We start from the raw sequence: 23,494 nt of genomic DNA on the forward strand, positions 1-23,494 counted from the left end.
TCAAGATTAGGCATCCTCTGGCCAGGAATGTAAGATCTCACAAAAGCGTGAGTATTTGTAGTGGAAGGAATCACACAAAGTATAGTTTGGACAGTTAAGATGGGTTGTGGTTATTGTTGGCAGATATTTCTGGTTCAGTCAAAAACAGATCAGGTTTGGATGTCCATAGGTGATGATGCACATAATTTAGGTTGGTGTTTGAATTCTGGTTAAATGAATGTAGAAGAAAGTTTTTGTAAGATTTTTAACTTTTTACAATTTTTTTGTTTTGAAAATTTTTGAGGGAATTTTGTTCTTTAATTTAACCACAGTAACACTACATTTATTTAAGTTTACTTTCATGCTGCTATTGCAAAAATAAAAAGAAAAAGAGTTGGAGCACGTATGCTGAGAGGAGATGGACTCTTAGACATGTTGCCCATACAGAGTGGTTTGCATGCTGTAATAGCTTTTTCAGTTGAAGGTGAGTTAGCCGATCTCATACGGTGGTAGCAGGATTTTTTCTCCCAGAAACTGTGGTTTTTTCATCTTGTGTACAGACAAATTGGCCTTCAGAACACACGTTGGCAAACAGAACACACAGACAAAAAATGCTGTTGTTGGTGATGATGGATGATAGATGGTGTTGATTGTAGTAGTGTTGTGGTTGGAGAGTTGAGTAGTGGTGGGGTGGGGGGGATGTGATGTATTTAGCGAAGTAGATTAGTGTGCCCTTCCACGATGAGCCCTTGGACTCTTGGAGATGTCGTGTAATAATAGTGTGTTCTTGACAGTTCCCCTCACATACCATTACACAGCCTCCATCCAGGCATGATCTGTCAGCAAGATACTGCTGTCAGCTATGCTACAGGTATAGCAGTAAAATTGCTTGTACTTTCTGCGACACATTCTATCCTGTACAGCAGGCTTTACTGCTGTACCCTCAAAGATAGAGGAGGTGCTGTACCTTTACGATATGCTTAGCATGCTCTGGAAAGATACGTATCACTCACACTGCGTGTTGCAAATTGTGGGAAGTGACAGAAACCTAAACCGCCTGCTCTGGGAACAAACATGGCAACAGCTATTTCAGTCTCCAATAAGCAAGGTGGTGGTATTTCACTGGGTGATGAAGGTCATCTACCATCTATAGTTGGCATTTTCTTCAACTTAGAATATATTGTTTTACATTGGGAATGCTTATTGATCCAATAGCCCGTTTGATGGAAATAGGCCACACCTTGAGAAGGTGGGATTGAATTGAGCAGGCTGTGTATTGTGCATCACTGGCCCATAGTAGTCCAATTTTCAATAGTTATCAACCAATTATCAATCAGTTTATCGAATTTGTGATGATGATTTTGGTGGTGAACTTAAAGGAGGTTAGAGTTTCCATTTTGTCTACCCAACAGTTACCAAAAATGCTAGCAAGCATTGCTTAAAAACTATACACCACAGCCATTATTACCTTTATAAAATAAATCATATATTTTGATTTTATTTACTTAAGAAAATTCTATGTTACGTCTTATACTTCCCCTTTATTTATTATTTATGTTATTCACTTATCTTATTTATTTTCAGCTCTTCCATTGCCGACAAATTTATATTCTTTAAGTCGACTGCGCCAGCCGACAACTGAAGTCTGAGACACAATTTTAAGCTACTGAAAACAATATAGGGATCAAGTGGTTTGCAGTCGTGGTCCCCCTTTCTTAGTTGCTAATGGATTCCCCTACTAATTATGCATGGTCCGAATTTTAACACGTGGTAACTCAATTCTCAGAACAATGACAGACTCATGAGGTTTGAATTAAAGAAATACATTTATTTTAGACGAATACATATATACACTTCAGTTAGAAATTTCACTTCTAAAGAGCCTGAACTCCCCCCCCCCTCTTAAATTTACATAGCTAAAAACTTTACTTTAAAGTCTTACACTATCAATCTCATACTCTTCTTTGTATAACTACGTTCAGGCTTGGTTGCTCAGTTCATATATAGGAATAACGCATATACATAGATACATTCTACAATCCTAGTGTGAAGCATATCAGATGTCCTCCATCTTGCAAAATTCACATGAGACAATATTCTCTCTTATGTTCAGGCTTTATCCTCCCCCAAAATTCAGTTAATATTTAAATTCAAATTTAATACAATGATAACAATGTCTCCTCTAACATAAACAGTCCAAAGCCTTGGTTCTCAGCTCAGCTTAAGCTCAGGGTGTCACTTGCTCTTTTGACGTAGATAGAATGTCCAAAAGATTACAGTTCTTTAGATACAAAGTGGAAGTTGATTATATGGAGCTCCTTAACGTTCTGTTTCTTATACCCTCTTTGGTTATTATTCAATTTAATACGAAAACTTGCATCTTACCGTTCTTGCTTTTCTGGTAGTTATTGGGACTTCCTTAACTAGATCTCCAGGTTTCCTCACCGTATATATCTTACGGCGTCTGAGACATACTTCTATTCTTTTCGAAAGAGATTGAAACTCTGGCCGCATTCCTCAGTTGTGGCTATGGTCGACGCGGCACAAACAGCAACGGGAAATGTTGCCTGGCATGGCGGCAAGCTTCACAGCTATCCAGCACTTCGATCAGGAACCAGGAACAGGAAAATAAGAGAACGATTGAATTCGGTGCCGAAACCTATATACCTTATGTGAGCGCCCTCGCTTGGTGGCTATGTCACACACATAGTGGCAGCCGATTGGTCACCGTAGCTCCAAACTGTTTTTGACATGGCTCAATACATATATTATCTTATATACATTTTTCAGCACTTATACAAATTTTTTCTCTGTTAAATAATCCCCAAACATTATCTATTTCAATTATGGGGTTCTCAAAATTTACTTCATATCTACAAAGCAATGGTTAGACATAGTTCTGAATTACCAAGATGCACATTTTCTTCTGGTAGGCATAAGCATGTCCATATCCATGGCTTTTAACATTACCTTATGTTGGGTCGAAAATAGGATGACTCATTAAAAGTGAATCATCACTTTTTCCGACACAACATCTATATCCTGTAATAAGACATACCATAAATTCAGTATCAAAGTCATATATCAGATTTTGAAATGTTCATTATGCTTCACAATTGTTTATTTCCACTTTTCTTTACCACCAGTGATTTCCAAAAAATGAAAAATAAATTAAAGGATTACTAAGTATTTCCTTGGGAATACACATTTAAAACTAAAAGTAGTTCACTCATGTTGCAAAAGAATAGAAGCTTAACTTTCTTAGAATAATTTTCCTTATTAATTATTTTAGGATGGTGTACTTAGTGCTGCAGTAAAACTTCTTTTGTTATTGTTATTGTGTGTGTGTGTGTGTGTGTGTGTGTGTGTGTGTGTGTGTGTGTGTGTGTGTGTGAGAGGAACTAGTAAATCACTACTAGTAATATCATTTTTAAAAAATGAAAAAAGCAAAATATAACTAAAAAGAAAAATAAATATACACGACAAGCTATGTAATGATTTATTCCATGTTTGAATGATAACAATTTGTTGCATGGGCAAGTATGACATGATACAATTTGTCCAGTGCTGTGAACATGTTAGAACATGTCCAGAATGCTGCTGCTTTACTAATGTCTTCTTTACATATATTTCCTGCTCATTCACTGCTGGTTCCTTCTTCACCATTCCCTATACTCACACTTTCCATGATATGATGACATTGATGAGGATGCAAAAAAGGCTTTATGAATTGATCATTGAATACCTCAACTGAATCCTCTGTAGAAGTTGCAGTTCGGCCATTTGTGGAACTAATATAATTCTGCTGGCTATATATTAAAAGAACTTTCTTTTGAAAAAACCTCTACAAATTAACTAATAATAATTTTTTTTTCATTCTGTGATATTATTGAGTATGATATCAAATAGAATATGATGATGATGAGGAACAGCCTATTTTTCTACCCACTGCAGGGTGAAGGCCTCTCCCATTGCAGGAGGGTTGGGTCTACTACTCAGTCCATATTTTGAACTTTGCTAAGTCTTTTGATGGAATACACAATGGAAAATTATTTCAAAAGTTGCACAATATTTCAGTGGATTATAAACTATTAGTTGAGATAAGAGAATGGTTGCCTGACATATCAAAAAGTGGTGGTGGTGTGGTGTGTGTGTGTGTGTGGGGGGGGGGCTTGAGTCTACAAGATTTAAGGTGACCAGTGGTGTATAAGACAAGATATCAGTCCTTGATTCATTGTTATTTAATATTTAGATTAATGATACTGGAAAGGATTTTCACGAAACTTAATATACAGGCGTTTGTTGATTATGCAGAGATCAGCAATGTGTCTGCCATGCAGCACTTGCAGAATTATTTGAAGAGGCTGGAATTATGGACATCTGAAAATGGCTATCAGTTCAATGTTAGTAAATGTAAAGCTATGCATTTTGATGTTATGAGATATCAGTAGCATGTTATATGGGGACAGAAGATGCTATATGATGCTAGAAGAAACTGATGATTAGGATAGTGATCTTGAAGTTTTAGGAGATAGCAAGTGTGCAGATCTAGTCTCTCCGTTTCCAAAGGGATGCAGTATAGTGGAGAGAGTGCAAAGTCAGGGTTAAAGATATTATTGGGACTATGAAATCTAGATTATGAGAACAGATTAAGAATTTGTACATTGCAGATGCTAAGCAAATGGGAGGAAGAATGATGATATGATAAAGACCTTTTAATTTGTGAAAGAGTTATATAAGATACCAGTAGAATTTTTCAGTTTATGAAGGAGAGAGAGGATAAGAGGGCATCCTTGAAGTTCAGAATAAATGCTGTCAAGAAAGGGATGAGAACTACATTTGCTCTCATAGAGTTATGTTTGATTGGAATTAAATGTCATTAGAAGCTGCAAGTTTGAATGAATTCAAGACAAGGTATGGCATGTGGTGCGGGTGATATGGGCTTCCTCCCTTGATGAGTCCCTACCTCCCTGGATGTCTTTTGTAATAATAATAAAATGAAGAAATATTTTTCTTTTTAATTTTTATATACATAATATAAACTATGTAAAAATAATGGATATAAACTACTGAGATTATTACTAGATAATATGTCAACAAGGTTTCTCATTTGACAAGAATTTGGAGCTACATTCTTTGTTCTTTACAGATTGTATTTAACAATCATAATGCTATAATTGATTTATGAGACAGCTAGGAGATTGATTGTCTGAAAAGATACCACAAGTTGTGTGCAGAATGAAGGGAGTGAGGATTAGGAGAAACACAGTAAAAGTAAAGATAATTAAGGATGTGTGAAAAATTTTCTGCCCTTGAGGCTTTACTGTTCAACTTATTATATATTGTTAATGATGTTCATAGGAATCAAGGCCATGCGAAACATCTTTAGCAGATAAGCAGAGATTGTGAGGGAATTCTGCTAATGTCAAATCACTTCAGGAATATTTAAATAGGCTTTTAATTTGTACATTTGACTGAGATTTGGGGAGCACTGTCATGGCTTTGGAGTATAGAAGTGTAATGCTGCATACTATATTGTGAAGTCTCCATCAGGCAAATGTCATTTGGAATCTGAGTATAATGGTCAATTCATTGTGCAAGGGACACTTCAGAAGAGTTCATGCTGTGTATTGTTGTTAAGATAAGGAAACACTGACAAGTAGAGAGAAGGAGATGATTGCAGTATACAATCACCTCTCCCACTATGCAATGCCTGGATCAGACCACACCCACACTCTTGTGCATAAATTTGGTGACCTGGTTTTCACTACAATAAGAAAATTTGGGAGTTGGTCCAGAGATGAGTAATAAGGCAATATTATATAGAATATAAGGTGATATAAGGACCTGGAACATTAATTGGGAGAAGTTGAGGAATTGTAAATTGGCATACATAGTTGGATAGGTGGAAAAGAGCTACGAGAGAGAGAGAGATTTTTAGTTAATGACATTGTTTGGGTTAACGGATTAATATGGTGGGGATTATACATAAAGATAAGGAGACGAGGAGGAGGAATCATTGGAATTAAGAGGCTATTCTAATAGTTCTATAAGAGAGTGTCATGAATGAGAAGTAGATGTTTTATGTGATGGGAATGCCTTGCCAGTGAATTTTCTGAATTGAAGAATGCGAATGTGTTTAAGGAACTGTATGTTGTTGATTTTTTATTTTATTTTTATTTTTTTTAAATGTTGGACCCATATACAGGAGGTTAGCTAGTCAACCTATAGTACGTTAGTACCGTATATGGGTGGTGGGTTGTGAAAGGAGAAACTTGTTTACATTAGTTTTGAGTGCCTGTATGTTTGTGTTTCTTGGAAAATATGTTTGGGAGAAGACTGTTCCACAATACTGCAGTAGCAGGGATGAATGAGGAAGAAAATAAACTTGTTCTGTGGGTTTCGAGGTGTACTGTGAAAGGATATTGAGCGGCAGCTGTATGTGTTCCGATGGGCTTAGTACAGGTTGGGGGAATTATTGATGCTGTTTCAGATGAACATTTCCCATGGAAATATTTATAGAATATAGAATATACAGATTGCAGAAACCAGCCGTCTATGTGAAAGTGGGGGGGGGGGGTGAGTTGGTGAGGGATGGATCATTTATTAGTCTAATTGCTCTCCTCTGTATTGAGTCAAGCATCTTGAGGGAGCTTTTTTGAGTCCCCCTCCAGATGTGAGAGCAGTATTCTAGAGCTGGGCGGATTTGTGACTTGTATAGTGTTAACAGCTGTTTAGAGTTGAAATAATTCTTGAGCGGAAGAGGAAGCCTAGTTTCTTGGAAGCTGAGGATGCAGTGGTTGTGATGTGTTTGTGCCAGGAGAGGCTTGATGTCAAGGAGAGAAATTTCATCTTGTCTGAGAATTTGAATGTTATCGAAAACAATGCTGGGGGAAAATGGTTATTTTTTGTGAGAAATAAGACAGAACTGGGTTTTACTAGCATTGAAGTTGACGAGGTTATCTGAGCCCCATTGGCAGATGGCTTGGAGGTCAGAATTAAGGGCAGTGGTGGTTGATGTTCTGTGTATTGAGGTGAGTTGTTTAGAGTAGGGTTTGTCAAATGAAAGGGAGGAACGTAATGTGCTATCATCTGCAAAACTGTGTATTGGGTTAGAGGTCAACTGAAGTAGGTCATTGATACATAGAAGGAAGAGGGTCGGTGAGAAAACTGAACCTTGTGAGACCCTAGCATTTATTGGATGGTGACAGGACAGGAATTGAATGATTGAATGAGACCTGTTATGACCAATATACTGACCTCCTTGATCAAAGGACACTTCATGCTGTGTATTGCTGTTAATATAAGGAGACATTGTACAAGTAGAGAGAAGATGTTATAAAAATATTAGCTACTGTTTTAGTAGAGAGCTATATTTATCATTATTAAACAATCAGAAACAAACAAAAAAACCCATTTTTTTAAAATTGTTTATAATTTGTGTGTTCTGTTTTTGTTCCTTAGCTTCCACTTGTCGGATCTAAATTTTTGTTTCTTAGTGGAGTTTTTTTTGCTGGTTGTTGTAATATTTTGTTTGGGTAAGTTCATTCTCAGTTCTTTTATATTATTTAATTTTAAATAATATTATTTTTTCGGTAAAATAATTTTCATAATATATAAGATTACTTAGCATGGAAAATTAATAATTATCTGTGGACTGGTCCCTACCTTTCTTTCTTTCTTTTCTTCTTGCTCCTTCCCTCCAATGCTGTTAGAGTATTCGAGGGCTTAGGGGGTGAATCTTCCCTATTATACTATTTCTTTTTGTCTTATGCAGTGGGAGTCTGCCTTCTTTTGCTTCACTAGTAGGCAAAGATAGGAGAGGACATGGGTACCACCTGTTCTTAATTACCCACTCTTAGATTATTAGAATCATGCCCACATGGCATTACAGAATGCCATGTGGGCATGATTGTTGTCTGGACAAACAAGGACCACATCATGAGGTTGTTTCATCATCTCTCCTGGTGTTTGGAGACACCAGGAGAGATGATGAAAAATGAGCTATTAGTGATAATGACCTTCCCGTGATTATAAAGATATTCAAACATTCATTTTTGTCTGAGAAGCAGATTTATGATTAGAACATGGAATGTTTGATCATTATACCACCATGGTCAACTCAAGGTTCTGTAACAAGTATGCACCAACAACTTCATAAGATGTAATAATTTTGACAAATTACTTTGTTTTGATATATTGCACATAGGTGTATCATTAGTCATATTTGTAAGTAGAATGAGCAGTTCAACTACCTTGCAATCAGGGGTGCACCAGCCATATGTGCAATGTGTGCAATGCACACAGGTGCCAGGATAGTAAAGGCACCAAAGAGGAGGAAATACTTAAAAAAAAAACGTTTTTTAAAGTATTTCTTTATTTATTGGAGGGGGGGGGGATAGGGGTACCAACTAAAGTTTTGCATACAGGCACCTGACACTACTGTTGCACCCCTGCTTGCAATAGAGTAGTTGCTATACCTGAGGATGCCACAGCTAGAGCGATTTCACCTTGGCTTCTCAACTTAGCTAATAACATATTATAATTACCGCTATTTTGCCTGCTTCAGTTTAGGAGTGCCCTTGTTTAAATGTCATTGGCTATTTACTCACGGATTCTTAGGGCATTGTAAATGTAAATCTACAAAAAGTATATGTAGCATAAGGAAGAGAAATTTACACATACCTTTTTCTGGGTGTTGCGGCTTTTCTTCTTTCTGCGATGTCCAAAAACTACTGAGCGTGTGGAGGGGGGGTAGGTAATTTGGGAGAATTAAATTAGAAAAACCCGGGTTTTTTTCCAGTAATATATATATAAACATATATATTATATTATTATATTATATAGGGTGGGGGAAAAGGTGAAAGGGTTTATTTTTTATATAGAGAGGAGGAAGGGGAAAAAGGCGGGTTGGTGGGGTGCGGTCCATTTCGACTATTCTTGGTCGTCATCTTGAACAATCCTAGTCTACAGTACCATTTGGCTAGACAGTTGTTGCCCTTTATGCAGTTAAAACTTCAATGCTGATTCGGTTTGATTTACTTAACTAAAGACTTCATAATTCAAAAATTAGACAAATATTCCGCCAAGGCAGTGTTTAAGATACATCCATCACACGAAATAAGGAGGAATATTTGTCTAATTTTTGAATTATGAAGTCTTTAGTTAAGTAAATCGAACCGAATCAGAATTGAAGTTTTAACTGCATAAAGGGCAACAACTGTCTAGCCAAATGATACTGTGGACTAGGATTGTTCAAGATGACGACCAAGAATAGTCGAAATGGATCGCACCCCGTCAACCCCCTTTTTCCCCTTCCCCCTCTCTATATAAAAAATCAACCCTTTCACCTTTTCCCCCACCCTATATAATATAATAATATAATATATATGTTTATATATATATTACTGGGAAAAAACCTGGGTTTTTCTAATTTAATTCTCCCAAATTGCCTACCCCCCCTTCACACACTCAGTAGTTTTTGGACATCGCAGAAAGAAGAAAAGCCGCAACACCCAGAAAAAGGTATGTGTAAATTTCTCTTCCTTATGCTACATATACTTTTTGTAGATTTACATTTACAATGCCCTAAGAATCCGTGAGTAAATAGCCAATGACATTTAAACAGGGGCACTCCTAAACTGAAGCAGGCAAAATAGCTGTAATTATAATAGTTTATTAAGAGGAGTAACATGGGAGTTTTCCCAGAAATAATATACATAGCTAATAACAATTTAGTAAAAATGTTTTCTCAGTATCACCTGGAGCATCCAAGAAAAACAGTTTCCCAGATTGATTTTCACAGCTTGTTAAAACATTGTGAAAAACTTGAGCTTGATCTGAAGTTAGTGATTGTTCATGCAAACTTAATAAATCCCAAAGTTCATTGAAATAGTATGAGGTTTCCCAGATTAAATCTGTATCTAGAGCCAAAGGATTGTTCAGTATCAGAAGACCGAAATCTTTAACACTTTTGTTACTTATTGACTTCAATTGATTCAAGTCTCAGTAATGCCTCATATGTATTGCTTTATTGCTTTATTAAACTGAGCCTGAGAATGGGTAGAACATTCTAGGTGTAAGGTATCTTCCGAAAAATAATTTTTGTAAGTTGACCATAGCAATAGAGGGTCAGTCATGTTGCAGTGAACCAACATTACAGTAAACAAAAGGTGCAAAATAATGGTGAGTGTGAAATTATTGCATCACTGAGACAATTGGACCAGTGAGAATCATCTTCTATCAAATTCAAAGCGTTACATGAATCCAGTATGTTGGATGTTTTACACCATTTACTGTTCTTAGGTTGCTGAATGATTTTAGTCTTTTCACATGCATCAAGAGCATTCATAAATAAAAGCATTGAGCGTTATTAGGATGCACACTATAAACACAACCTAGAGCATTGCTCTTTTTCACACCAGGATAACTGTCCATGTTGGCACCCTGTCTCTTTGTTGAAATTTGTTTTGATGCCAGGTGCAGTATGTAGGTATCTCATTATAGGTCAGTGTTTGGGAAAAATTATCTTTGATGCATAGCTTAAAAAAGGCTGTTAATGTTGTGTCCCTTGGTGACTCCAGTATGCTGACTATTTTCGAGATGAACTACTATGGTTGGATGGTGCTCATGAATGTTAAAAGATAACATCTGCCAAACAACTTCAGAGGTAGTGGTGTATTGTCCGGTTTGGTATAGATCTACGTTCATTTTGTAAATGAAATGGAGCTTGGTCTGAGCATTTGTTGATATACTTGCATACATATTTAATAGATTTCACAGAACTGCAAATTTCAACATATGTGTGCATTAAAAGTTGGCCACAAAACCGGATTATAAGACACTATATGACAATTATCAATTTCAAAAGTTCCTTGGCTATCTTGGATATTGATGATATCGTGGATATCCATCCTCACTTATTTGAATTAAATTGATAAATGAGCTTGGATTTATCTTTGTGCACTTTCCTGACTTCATGCATGGTGAGTTTGGATTAACAGTCCCCCCCCCCACCCCCCCCCCCCCCCACCCCCCCCCCCCCCCACCCCCCCCCCCCCCCACCCCCCCCCCCCCCCACCCCCCCCCCCCCCCACCCCCCCCCCCCCCCACCCCCCCCCCCCCCCACCCCCCCCCCCCCCCACCCCCCCCCCCCCCCACCCCCCCCCCCCCCCACCCCCCCCCCCCCCCACCCCCCCCCCCCCCCACCCCCCCCCCCCCCCACCCCCCCCCCCCCCCACCCCCCCCCCCCCCCACCCCCCCCCCCCCCCACCCCCCCCCCCCCCCACCCCCCCCCCCCCCCACCCCCCCCCCCCCCCACCCCCCCCCCCCCCCACCCCCCCCCCCCCCCACCCCCCCCCCCCCCCACCCCCCCCCCCCCCCACCCCCCCCCCCCCCCACCCCCCCCCCCCCCCACCCCCCCCCCCCCCCACCCCCCCCCCCCCCCACCCCCCCCCCCCCCCACCCCCCCCCCCCCCCACCCCCCCCCCCCCCCACCCCCCCCATGAAGATTGTGAGTTTTCTACTAAACAAAAACTCACAATCTTCACCATCTCATTCTTCAGTTTTGCCTCTTCTAACAACTTGTTAAATCCTCTCTCATAGAATACCACTCGCCTGTCAAATCATTTGTACTAACCAAGACAATAATTTCCTTTGACTTACCTTTCTTCATCTGGATAGAATGGCTAATATCATGGATTTTCAATATATTTTTTCATGATCAGTAATATTTGTTCCATCCTCATCCTCAATTATCCAGCTCTTAGAAACAAAAGGCATTGTTAATTTCTTAATTATTTGTTCTTGCGTGGTTATATGTTGTTGTTATTATATGTTGTTGTGTGGTTATTCCTATGAAGATTATCCTGAATTTCTTTACATTCTTTGGATAACCATTATGTTTTGCAAACTTTATCTCCTTTTTAATCTGTCTGTTCAGATGGTTATACTAGTGTTTATTGTTGTTTCCAATGTTTTGAATTGGTCATAATCTTCTCCACTAATCACAAAGCTGTAATGTTTCTTGGGTAAAGGTTTATTAATACTAAATTTTCTTCCTTGGATATTTCAGCTGCTTCAATAACATTCCTCGAAAACTGTTGACAAGAGGTATCAGGATAAAGAGAGTCAAGAAGAGATTTTAGAAAGAGCAGAAGCAAGATTTGTTTTAAATAATTCTTTAGTGGTATTTGATTTGAGTTGTGTAAGGTTAAACTTCATCATTAAATTCCTGGCATGTACCTTCAAGGGGTATACAGGATATTGTAAAGAGATTGCCTTTTATTTTTATTCATCTCTACAAAGAAATGTTTTATACTCAGAGTGTTTTGTATTTACACAAAGATTCAATTCTGATTGGTGCAATGACTTTTAACTGTTTCTTTTAAAGTTTTCAGAAAATCTTTGACTCCAGACCAAATACAAAAATTATACACATTTAATAAAACTAAAACAATATATACACTTTAAATAAAAAAACATAACTACAAAAATAACTGGATCCAAGACCTTCTAAATTAAATCTACACTTTAGAGATTTTCTTATCCAAAATATTAAAGTCATTTGTCCTCTGGCTCATTCTATTATTGGATTGCTTGAATGCTTAATCACGTCTACCAGACTAAACACCTTGTTTTCACAATAACAAAATGTTCATAGTCAGTTTCTTTGTCAAGGCATTTGTCAAAAATATTAACATTTCCTTCTTCTTTTCCATGGCATCCCTTCTTATCACCCTCATGTAGTATACAATATTATTCCTCAATGACTCATTGAAGTATGAATACTCTTACTGAATTCCAGTTCAATTTCATGCACAATTCATTCATTTTTGTACTAGAGGAAAAAGTTTCTTCTAATACTTTATAAACAATGTATCTAAGTTCAGCTAATTACATTACCTTCTCCAGTAGAAATAACAAATAGTGTGGGAATGAGTACTTGGGAGAAGGGGGACGACATCAGGTAACACTGAGCCCAGTGGAGTCTAGAGGGGATAATGCTGGGTGTAGAAACAACGGCATTTATATGCTATATACTAATGCCAGAAGTATCCGGAATAAGGGAGAGGAATTGGTGGCACAGATAGCATCAGCCTGGCCAAAAATTATTGGGATCACTGAGATGTGGTTGACAGAAGAGGATATAATAACAGAAATAGAAGTCGCTGGTAACAGCATTTTACAGCAAGATAGGAAGGGAAAGCGTGGTGGTGGAGTACTGCTTATGATAAGTGATGACCTATGTCCTCTAAGAGTGGAGATTTTAGAAGGCAGTGAAACTAATGATTTTGAAAGCATATTGTGTGAGGTAGAGGAGGGCAAGACAGGATATTTAGTGGGGTGTTGCTACAGACCCAGGAGTAGAGAGGATGGGGACCACGAAATGTTTAGACAGTTACATGTTACATGTTGTCTTAGGCAACATGTAACAGAGGGAACAAGAGGATCAAGAGTTCTGGATTTGGTTATAGCAACAGAAGAGTGGATAATAACTGAGATGACATCTCTCCCACCAGTTGGAGACAGAGTGACCATATGGTTTTGACTTGGAAAATGAATAGACATGCAGGAGTCTCAAAGAGATGGGAACTTATGTGGAATTATAATGCAGGTGATTATAATAGTCTTAGACATCAACTTCGGGAAGTTTCATGGAGGGAGGAATTGGAAGGCCGGGATATCGTTAGTGCGTGGGAAATTGTGAAAGAATATTTGTTAGCAGCAATGGTAAGTTGTATACCACGAGCAAAGAAGAGGACACAATTTGGAGTAAAGTGGATGACAAACAATATTAAACAGGAATTGCATGCGAAAAAGAGGCTGTAGAAGCGATATAAGAAGACAGGTGAAGAGAAGATGCATGAAGAGTATAAGACACGAGTCAGAAGTGTGACTAGTATGGTAAGGAAGAAGAAACCGGAATATGGGAGAAGATTAGCCCTAAGATCCAAAGAAAATCCTAGGGAATTTTTTAGATATTTGGCCAGTAGAAGGAGAAATGACTGTGGAAGAATGATGTTGTGGGATAAAAATGGGAACAGAGTGAATGATGCAGAGGACATAGTGGAATTGTTCAATGAACACTTTATTGGAATATTTCATTCTGGAGGAGTCAGTTTTAATACTAGATGGATAGGGCAGGTTCGAGGTTTAGAGGTACAGGAGGAGAGTGTGTTTCAAATACTGAGTACTCTGGATGTCAGTAAAGCTGTGGGACTGGATGGTATTTCACCATGAATTTTGAGAGAATGTGCTAGTGAATTGACAGTGCCTTTGACCTGGCTTTTCAATGAAAGTCTGGCTGTGGGAAAGGTGCCCATGGAATGGAAGGAAGGTAAGATAGTGCCATTGCATAAGGGTGGTAGCAGACTGGAAGTGTCTAATTATAGGCCAGTTTGTATGTCATCAGTAGTTAGTAAGATCTTGGAGAAAGTAGTGAAGGACCGTATACAGCATTGGGTAGATGAGGGCAATGTTATCTGTGAGAGTCAACATGGATTTGTGAAAGGGTGCTCTTGTTTTAGCAATATGCTAGCCTTTTATAATAAAGTTACAAGAGCATCAGATGAGGGAAAGGCATATACTGCCATTTTCTTAGACTTTGCAAAAGCATTTAACAAGGTGCCACATGATAAACTGATATTTAAGTTGCAGCACATGGGTCTGGATGTCAGATTGGTCAACTGGATTCAGGATTGGCTGTCCGATAGGTATCAGAGTTGTGTATGTTGGGGCAGTTTCAAGGAAGCAGGGGGTTACAAGTGGGGTCCCACAGGGCTCAGTACTGGGACCTATATTATTTAATGTTTATATCAATGACATTATCAGTGGATTGCAAGGGGATATTCAGCTGTTTATGGATGATGTGAAGCTGGGAAGGGTTATTAGTAGTAGTGCAGATGTGGTAGTCCTGCAAGAGGATTTGAATAAGCTAAATAGATGAGCAAATGAATAGGGATCTTGGTTTAATGCAGCAAAACGTAAGGTCTTAAGGTTTGGGAAACATCAATGAGACTCTGCATTCTCTATGGGAGGAGTTATAGTGGAGGAAGTAGGGGAGACAAGAGATCTGGGATTGATGATTGATAAAAACCTGAAATTTAGGGGACATATTGCAAAGATGGTGAAGGTAACACAGAGGATTGCTGCAATAATGAGAAGGACACTCACCTGCAGAGATAAAACAGTTATCATTCCATTGTATAAGACTCTTGGACTATTGTTCTCAGATTTGGTCCCCAGGATTTGAAGGTGATAAATTAACTGTGGAAAGGGTACAAAGGCGGATAACAAAGATGGATTCAGGACTGTACAATGTTAGTTATGAGGATCAGTTGAGGGAATGTGGACTGCAGAGTTTGGTGGATAGAAGAAGGAGAAGTGATGCGATTGAGACTTTTAAACTGTTGAAAGGTGGTTACAGGGTTGACACTGTGGAGTTCTTTTGCTTGGTTGAACAGAGGTGAAGGTGTGATGACAAGAGGCCATTTCTGAAAGTTACGAAAGGAAACCGTGAGCAAGAGGATGAGGAGTGGTTTCTTTTCATGGAGGGTGGTTGAACCATGGAATGCGTTGCCCGATGGAGTGGTGAGAGTGAGAATGGTCAATGAGTTCAAGGAGTGGTATGATAGATTTTGTGTTTCTTAGGGGGAGGGGACCTCCCATCGATGAGTCTTTTGACTCCATGGAGGCCTGAATAATAATAATAATAATAATAAAAAATAATAATTCTTGAGACAGATGAATCTTTCCAATCAGCATTTCCTCGAACATTCAATTAGAACATCGACTGCCATATATTCTTTTAATTAGTAAATACTTGTTGACAGCCTCAATTCTTCCACGACGATTCCTTTTCAGAATCTTCTATTAATATTCTTCCGACTATCACGTAAAACTTAAACTTTCTGACAACAAAATTTCTCTGGTCTGCATTCTTAAACTTTCATTAGCGCTCTCTCTCTCTCTCTCTGTTTTTTCTTGTTACTGAATGCTTGGTTTCCTCATTACCACGATACTGAACACTCTCTCTATCAGCTATCAATCACCCATCAACCCCTCGGCAATGATGCATATTCCATGTATGATGGCAAGCAAGAAGCAACATATGATGGCTTTTACAAAACACAACACTTGATAATTTTAAATTACAATAACAAGGATTGAAAGCAACATAATTATCAGAATCTAGTAAGTACATCAAAATTTCAAATGCTTTACATTACATTTTGAGAATAATAATATCAACAGCAGGCACATCGCAAGTGTGATATACGTGTTACAAAATCAAAACTAATAATATACTAACAAACAATTTGTAAAAATATTCATAATTTTAAATTATGATTATTTTTACAATATGATAGTACTATATAAAAAAATTACATCACCACTAACTTCCTATCTACAATTTTCCTGCAAATCAATCTGTTACCTGTAAAGAATCCAACATTATCAAATCTTATGTTTCTGTCTTCTAAGGCACTTTTTACTGTATCAATCCACCTATATCTTAGTCTTCCTCTTGGTCTTTTTTCCTGCCAACCTCACAGAGAACACTTGTTTGGTTAACATTTCCTCTCCCATTCTCTTTAAGTGACCATACTACCTGAGATTAGCTCTGCTAACACATTCCTGGGTGATAACGATGTCAAGTTCTTTCCTAATATCCTCGTTTTTAATATGATATTGCCACTGATACCATCTGTTCACACCACTAATCTTTTTCAGGACTCTCATATTTGCAGTCTCTAGTCTCTGTTCAAGTGTTTTATTCCTAACCCAGTTCTCAGATCAATAAGTTAAAATTAGCTTGAACACTGTCTAGTATACAGCTAATTTAATCAGCTAATACAGCTAATTTAATAAGCTAATGCAGCTAATTTAAAAGGTTAAACTTTTGTATTCTTATTTGTCTCATGGGTCTAAATCCAAATTTCAACATAAATATTACTCTGACTAAATCATCTTATTTCCAATGTCAGTACCTGGGAAAGGTCTAGTTTTTGCTGAATTTGTACAGGTTTTATATTTAGTTTTTATAAGTACATAATCAATTAGATTCTGATTTTTTCCATCTGGGAAGATCCAGATCTATTTTCGTGACCTTTTACATGAGAAAAATGTGTTAGTTATGGCGGGTATACTGTGTAAAGCAAATTCTAATAGTTTCATACGCCTGTCATTTGTTTCTCCTAATCCAAAAATAGAGCCTACAAAGGGGCGAACATTCCTTCCTATATTATTATTATTGTTGTTCCGGGAAACTCCAAGGAGTCGACAGACTCATCGAGAGAGGCCCTAACATCATGTCAAGAACAACTATTCAACATTCACACAGTATCTATCATACCTTGCCTTGAACTCATTCACGGTCGTAGCACCCACAACAGACTCTGGAAGCTTATTCCACTCATTTACCACTCTCCAAGTAAAGAACCTAGCTCTAACACCCTTCTCAACCATGCTCTTGCCCAGCTTCCATGCATGGCCCCTAGTCCTCCCACCACCAGTCATATTTTCAAAAATATCTTCTGGATCAATCTTATAAAAACCCTTCAGTAATTTGAATGTCTCAATCATATCACCCCTCCTTCACCTATCGTCCAATTTCTGCAACCCACAAATCTTCAACCTATTCTCATAAGGTTCATTCCACAGACCTGCTATCATCTTGGTAACTCATCTCTGGACCCTCTCCACTTCCTCCCCATCACGAAGAAACCCTGGTGCCCATAGCTAGGCAGAGAAGTCCAGATGGGGTCTTATCAAGGCTCGATACAGAGGAACAACAACTTGTTCGTCTCTGCATGTTAAAGTATTTTTCAGAAGCCAAGTGATTTGGTGAGCTGTTTTAGTTACTTTTGCAATGTGCCCCCTAAACTTCAACTCCCTATCCACCAACATTCCCAAATCCCTGGCCTCATCAATCTCCTAGAGTATGGTTCCACCTATGCGATATACTGCTGCTGCTATTCTTTTCACCCCAAAGTGCATAACCTTACACTTTGCCACATTAAATTGACATCCATTTTTCCTAGCCCAGTCCTCCAAACTATCCAAATCATCCTGTAAAATTTTGACATCCTGTGCACTCACAATTGCTCTACCCAACTTTGCATCATCAGCAAACAAGTGAACACTTCCTCTCAGATCCTTTCCAATATCATTGATGAACAAATTGAAAAGCAGTGGTCCAAGAACAGAGCCCTGTGGCACTCCACTAGTCACAAGAAGTCTTTTAGACTCCACTCCTGAATAAACCACTCTTTGATATCTCTCCTTCAACCACCCTCCTATCCATCTCACCAACCCTATATCTATACCCATCTGCTCCAGTTTACTGATTAGGGTTCCATGTGGTATCCTATCAAAGGCCTTGGTAAGGTCCAGTAGTATCACTGTAAACCCATTACCCCTATCCAGTTCAGCCGTCACTGTGTTATAAAACGTGAGCAAGTTACTGAGGCATGATCTACCCTTCACAAAACCATGTTGTCCCCCATACAATATCCCATTTTCATCTATCCAATCCTGTATTCTTTTCTTGACTAATTTCTCTAAGACCTTGACAATGATTCCTGATATGCTAATCGGTCGGTAATTTACAACAGCAGTCTTGGAACCACCTTTATGCAGTGGAACTATTTTCCCCTCCTTCCACCCGCTCGGGACTAACCCAGACCCGAGACTCAAATTAAACAAAATGGTCAAGGGTACTGACAATTCTTTAGCTGCTTCTCGTACAACACAAGCTGGTATACCATCCAATCCCACAGATGTATTGACATTGAGGTTATGCAATAGACTACTCACCTCCACTTCATTAACCACAATTCCCTTATAATCTACTGGTTTATTCGTTTCTGCAATGTCACCACCTGGATGATATACTTTTGCAAAGTGCTCACTCAGTAATTCAACTATCTCAACTGATTCAGTTACCTCCCTACCATCGGCATTCTTTAAAATCAATCTGCCATGTACATTTTTCCTTTTACTTGCTACATATCTAAAAAACTGTTTAGGATTCTCTTTAGCCTGCATTGCCAATGTTTTTTCGTAATCCTTTTTTGCTTTTCTTACCACACTCGTCACCCTTCTGGCATGCGCTTTATACCGTTCATGTGCCTGCTGGTCACCCTTCTCCTTAAATTCCCTCCATAGTTGTTTCTTTTTTTGCAACTCAAGCTTAATGGTGTGATTCATCCATTTAACCCCTACTTGATTTATTATTCGGACTCTAGGTATACAGTCAGCCATTGCTTCATGCAAGCACTTCTTAACTACCTCCCATGCACTATCAACTTCTAGTCCTTGCAGTTGTACATGCCATGACACTGGAACAATCAAACTCCTAAGCTTGTCATACTTTCCAGCCCGATAATTCCACATGTACCCTGTCTTAATTGAAAATTGTACACCTTTAGCCACCTCCCAAGTTAAGACCCTATGATCACTCTCACCGATTGGTGGCAATGTGGTCATATTTGTTACAGCCAAATCCTCAGATGTAATTACTAGTTCAAGCACTCTCTGACCCCTAGTATTTTCCATTACATGCTGTCGCAGATAGTTATCCCTTAATAACCGCATAAAATCCAGTTCCTTCCTCCCGTGTGTCCTCTCCTCACTCCAATCAATGCGACCATAGTTGAAATCTCCCATAATAATCACCCTCCTTCCACCCATTTCTTCTATTTGCTTGTGCATACTGTCACCACCATCTTTTCCATCACCTGGTCTATAGCAGCACGCAATTGTATATTTAGTTCTGCTAGCCACAATCTCACACCAAATGGCCTCAAATGTGCTCTTTTCTCTATCCTGCAATTCAACTTCTATTCTCCTTGGCTGGAGCTCATCAGCTATCATCAACAATACTCCTCCCCCCATTTTATTCTCTCTGTCATTCCTGAACACACTATACCCATCACATTCAATCCCACCAGTTATATCATCTACAGTCAGCCATGTTTCACTAATACCTATAACCTGTGGTCTGGAAGTGCCAACCATGGCCAAAAACTCTTCCTTCTTGTTCCTAATATTCCTAGTATTAGTGTACATGAATTTAAGTCCCCCATTCGCCCTAAATATATCTAATCCGATTTTTGTATTCCAGTCCCCTTGAATTATTAGAAAGTCCTTCTTAGGTGCTTCGGGTTATCTATCTATCTATATTATATAAATCAAGTGGATATTAAATCCAGCATTATTTCATAGCTGAATACAGAAACTATAAAAGTTGAGTATGAAATTTGACCAGAGAACTTACGGAGATACACTCACCAGCATTATTGAGTTGCCCTAGCCAAACATTATAGGAGACATGATCGCTTTGCCCAAGCATCCATATATACGCCTCCTATTGGTCCATTTTGATAAGATTTCACTGGCCTTACAGCTATTTCAAACTGACTGGTTCTCCTCAGAGACCTTAAGAGACAAAAACTCTCATTCAGTACTAAGGAACTCGAAGTGTCAGAAAGGTGTATTTTTCGTAAGCAAACTCTCGTTCGGTGCATAAAGTATTTATTAAAATATAAAGCACCAAAAGGCTTCATTCTGGCAATGCAAAATTATATAAATCAAGTTGATATTAAATTCAGCCAAGATTATTTCAATCCGGCTAGGGCAACTTGTAAATGCCAGCGAGTGTATTCCAGTAAGCCTCTCTCGTCAAATTTAATACGAAACTTTTGTAGTTAGTGTATTTGGCTTCGAAATAATGCAAGATTTAATATCTATATATATATATATATACACATACAAGTAACCCTCGTATCACGCAGTAATTATACAACCTGGTTTCGGTATAACGTGGTCTACAAATTGCAGTAACAATTGTTGAACACGGTACTTATACAACGCAGTTTCAATATAACATCGTCTACAAACTGTAGTAACCCTTTATATTTTAATATATTTTTCACCGTGCAACTTAAAAATCAAATTTTATCTTCGTTAAATTTGAGTGTGCCCATATCGCGCATGTAGTTATAAGAAGCTAATTTATATTAGGGAAATATCCTTTAGCATGCATATATGTCAATTGTTTGCTGTATAAAGTGCTTATTGTTGAAAATTGCCTTCGTTTTTTGCCAGGAAAGTGCATTAAAAATCATAACTGTGTTAATCTCAAGCTGAGTTACATACAATATGTAATTCTTTTTTATGTAAAAATTTATTTTTATAGTAATGGCCACTTAGAGGGCTTTTGAGATATGGTTGAAAACAAAATTAGTGAATTAATTAATGGGAAAACAGATTTAAATGAGAAGGGATTGATACAATTAATAGATGACGTTGAACCAAATGGCGGAGAAAGTTCTGTCGAAGATTCTGATTGTGATGAATCCGTTAAAGAATTCAGTTTAAAGAAATTAGCAGAAGGGGATTGGACTTGCCAAGAAAGTTAGGAAGTTATTTTACGGATAATGATCCCTCAATGGAGCTCCAGAAAATTCACCAGACAATTGGATATTTGTTTAGCTCCATATTATGAACTTAATAAAAAAATTGCAGCATAGTGGTAATCAAGGTCTTATTACTGACTTCTTGATAACTAAACCAGCCAAGGCATGCAATGAGAATTATACTAATGGTGTCCAAGAGATTTCAAGTGATGACGACGTCCGGCCACTCATAAATAAAGAACATCTACAAAATATTAGTTTTGAAGATAGTGATGATGATTAAAATATGTACTTTATTTTATTTTGCCTAAAACATTTATGCATTATGTGCAATGAAGTTTGCGTACAATTTGTAATTTTTATAAGTTTATACTGTACTATGTATTTGTTTAATAGATTATATGTTTTCTTAACTTACATGAATTACCTGAATTAAATAAAAATATTTTTTGTTGGATATGTCATTGTTGTTTATATAATAAAAAAAAACGATTTCAGAACATATCCCTACTTTTTCTATGTGATCTGAGTCTCGCATAACACGATTTATATAATGCGGCATTTCTATAGAACCTAACATCCACGTTATATGAGGGTTGCCTCATATAACGCGGATGTTAGGTTCCATATTGAGAATGAATTGTTTGATTTGATGATCTCTTCAACAATAGATAGAAAATGTTCCAAAGATGGTTTATGTGCATTTTCTTTGATGTACACCTCCAGATTATGGAGCAGTGATTAATTTTTTTTTTACCTCTGTCAGCCAGTACCGCAGCTTGTTAAACTGCAGTACTGGTTGTGGAGGGAGGTAAAATAGTGGCCAGATATTGTTAAATTTTTTAGATATTGTTAAATTCTATTGTTAGATACTGTGATATCTTTCGTTATTACCTGTGGCCAGATGTTATATTTTTTAGATATTGTTAAATTCTAAAAAAGGAAATTGCCACATGCTGATATACCTTCTCCTCAAAATGACAAAGAACTGTTTGATATCATAACAAAACATATGGTGTACAGTCCATGCAGTCCTGTTAATCCAAACTCACCATGCATGAAGTCAGGAAAGTGCACAAAGATAAATCCAAGCTCATTTATCAATTTAATTCAAATAAGTGAGGATGGATATCCACGATATCATCAATATCCAAGATAGCCAAGGAACTTTTGAAATTGATAATTGTCATATAGTGTCTTATAATCCGGTTTTGTGGCCAACTTTTAATGCACACATATGTTGAAATTTGCAGTTCTGTGAAATCTATTAAATATGTATGCAAGTATATCAACAAATGCTCAGACCAAGCTCCATTTCATTTACAAAATGAACGTAGATCTATACCAAACCGGACAATACACCACTACCTCTGAAGTTGTTTGGCAGATGTTATCTTTTAACATTCATGAGCACCATCCAACCATAGTAGTTCATCTCGAAAATAGTCAGCATACTGGAGTCACCAAGGGACACAACATTAACAGCCTTTTTTAAGCTATGCATCAAAGATAATTTTTCCCAAACACTGACCTATAATGAGATACCTACATACTGCACCTGGCATCAAAACAAATTTCAACAAAGAGACAGGGTGCCAACATGGACAGTTATCCTGGTGTGAAAAAGAGCAATGCTCTAGGTTGTGTTTATAGTGTGCATCCTAATAATGCTCAATGCTTTTATTTATGAATGCTCTTGATGCATGTGAAAAGACTAAAATCATTCAGCAACCTAAGAACAGTAAATGGTGTAAAACATCCAACATACTGGGATTCATGTAACGCTTTGAATTTGATAGAAGATGATTCTCACTGGTCCAATTGTCTCAGTGATGCAATAATTTCACACTCACCATTATTTTGCACCTTTTGTTTACTGTAATGTTGGTTCACTGCAACATGACTGACCCTCTATTGCTATGGTCAACTTACAAAAATTATTTTTCGGAAGATACCTTACACCTAGAATGTTCTACCCATTCTCAGGCTCAGTTTAATAAAGCAATAAAGCAATACATATGAGGCATTACTGAGACTTGAATCAATTGAAGTCAATAAGTAACAAAAGTGTTAAAGATTTCGGTCTTCTGATA

The 23,494-nt window shown here is 37.9% G+C and overlaps 1 protein-coding gene across 4 annotated transcripts in view; it reads left to right on the top strand.

Moving 5' to 3' along the window:
- Positions 1-23,494, top strand: part of LOC150107025 (MFS-type transporter SLC18B1-like) — a 508,245-nt gene that overhangs the window by 80,967 nt on the left and 403,784 nt on the right. For all 4 annotated transcript variants that reach the window (XR_016548342.1, XM_090392899.1, XM_090392901.1 and 1 more), the window contains exon 4: positions 7,444-7,517. Coding sequence is in view for 3 of the 4 variants with exons in the window: in XM_090392899.1 (XP_090249025.1) it covers positions 7,444-7,517 (74 nt within the window). In the remaining variant the exon portion in view is untranslated. The remainder of the gene's footprint in view (positions 1-7,443; positions 7,518-23,494) is intronic.

Source organism: Typopeltis vanoorti, chromosome 5 (genome assembly GCF_054136105.1).
Source record: "Typopeltis vanoorti isolate ZY-2024b chromosome 5, IOZ_Tvanoo_1.0, whole genome shotgun sequence".
Taxonomy (NCBI): Eukaryota; Metazoa; Arthropoda; class Arachnida; order Uropygi; family Thelyphonidae; genus Typopeltis; species Typopeltis vanoorti.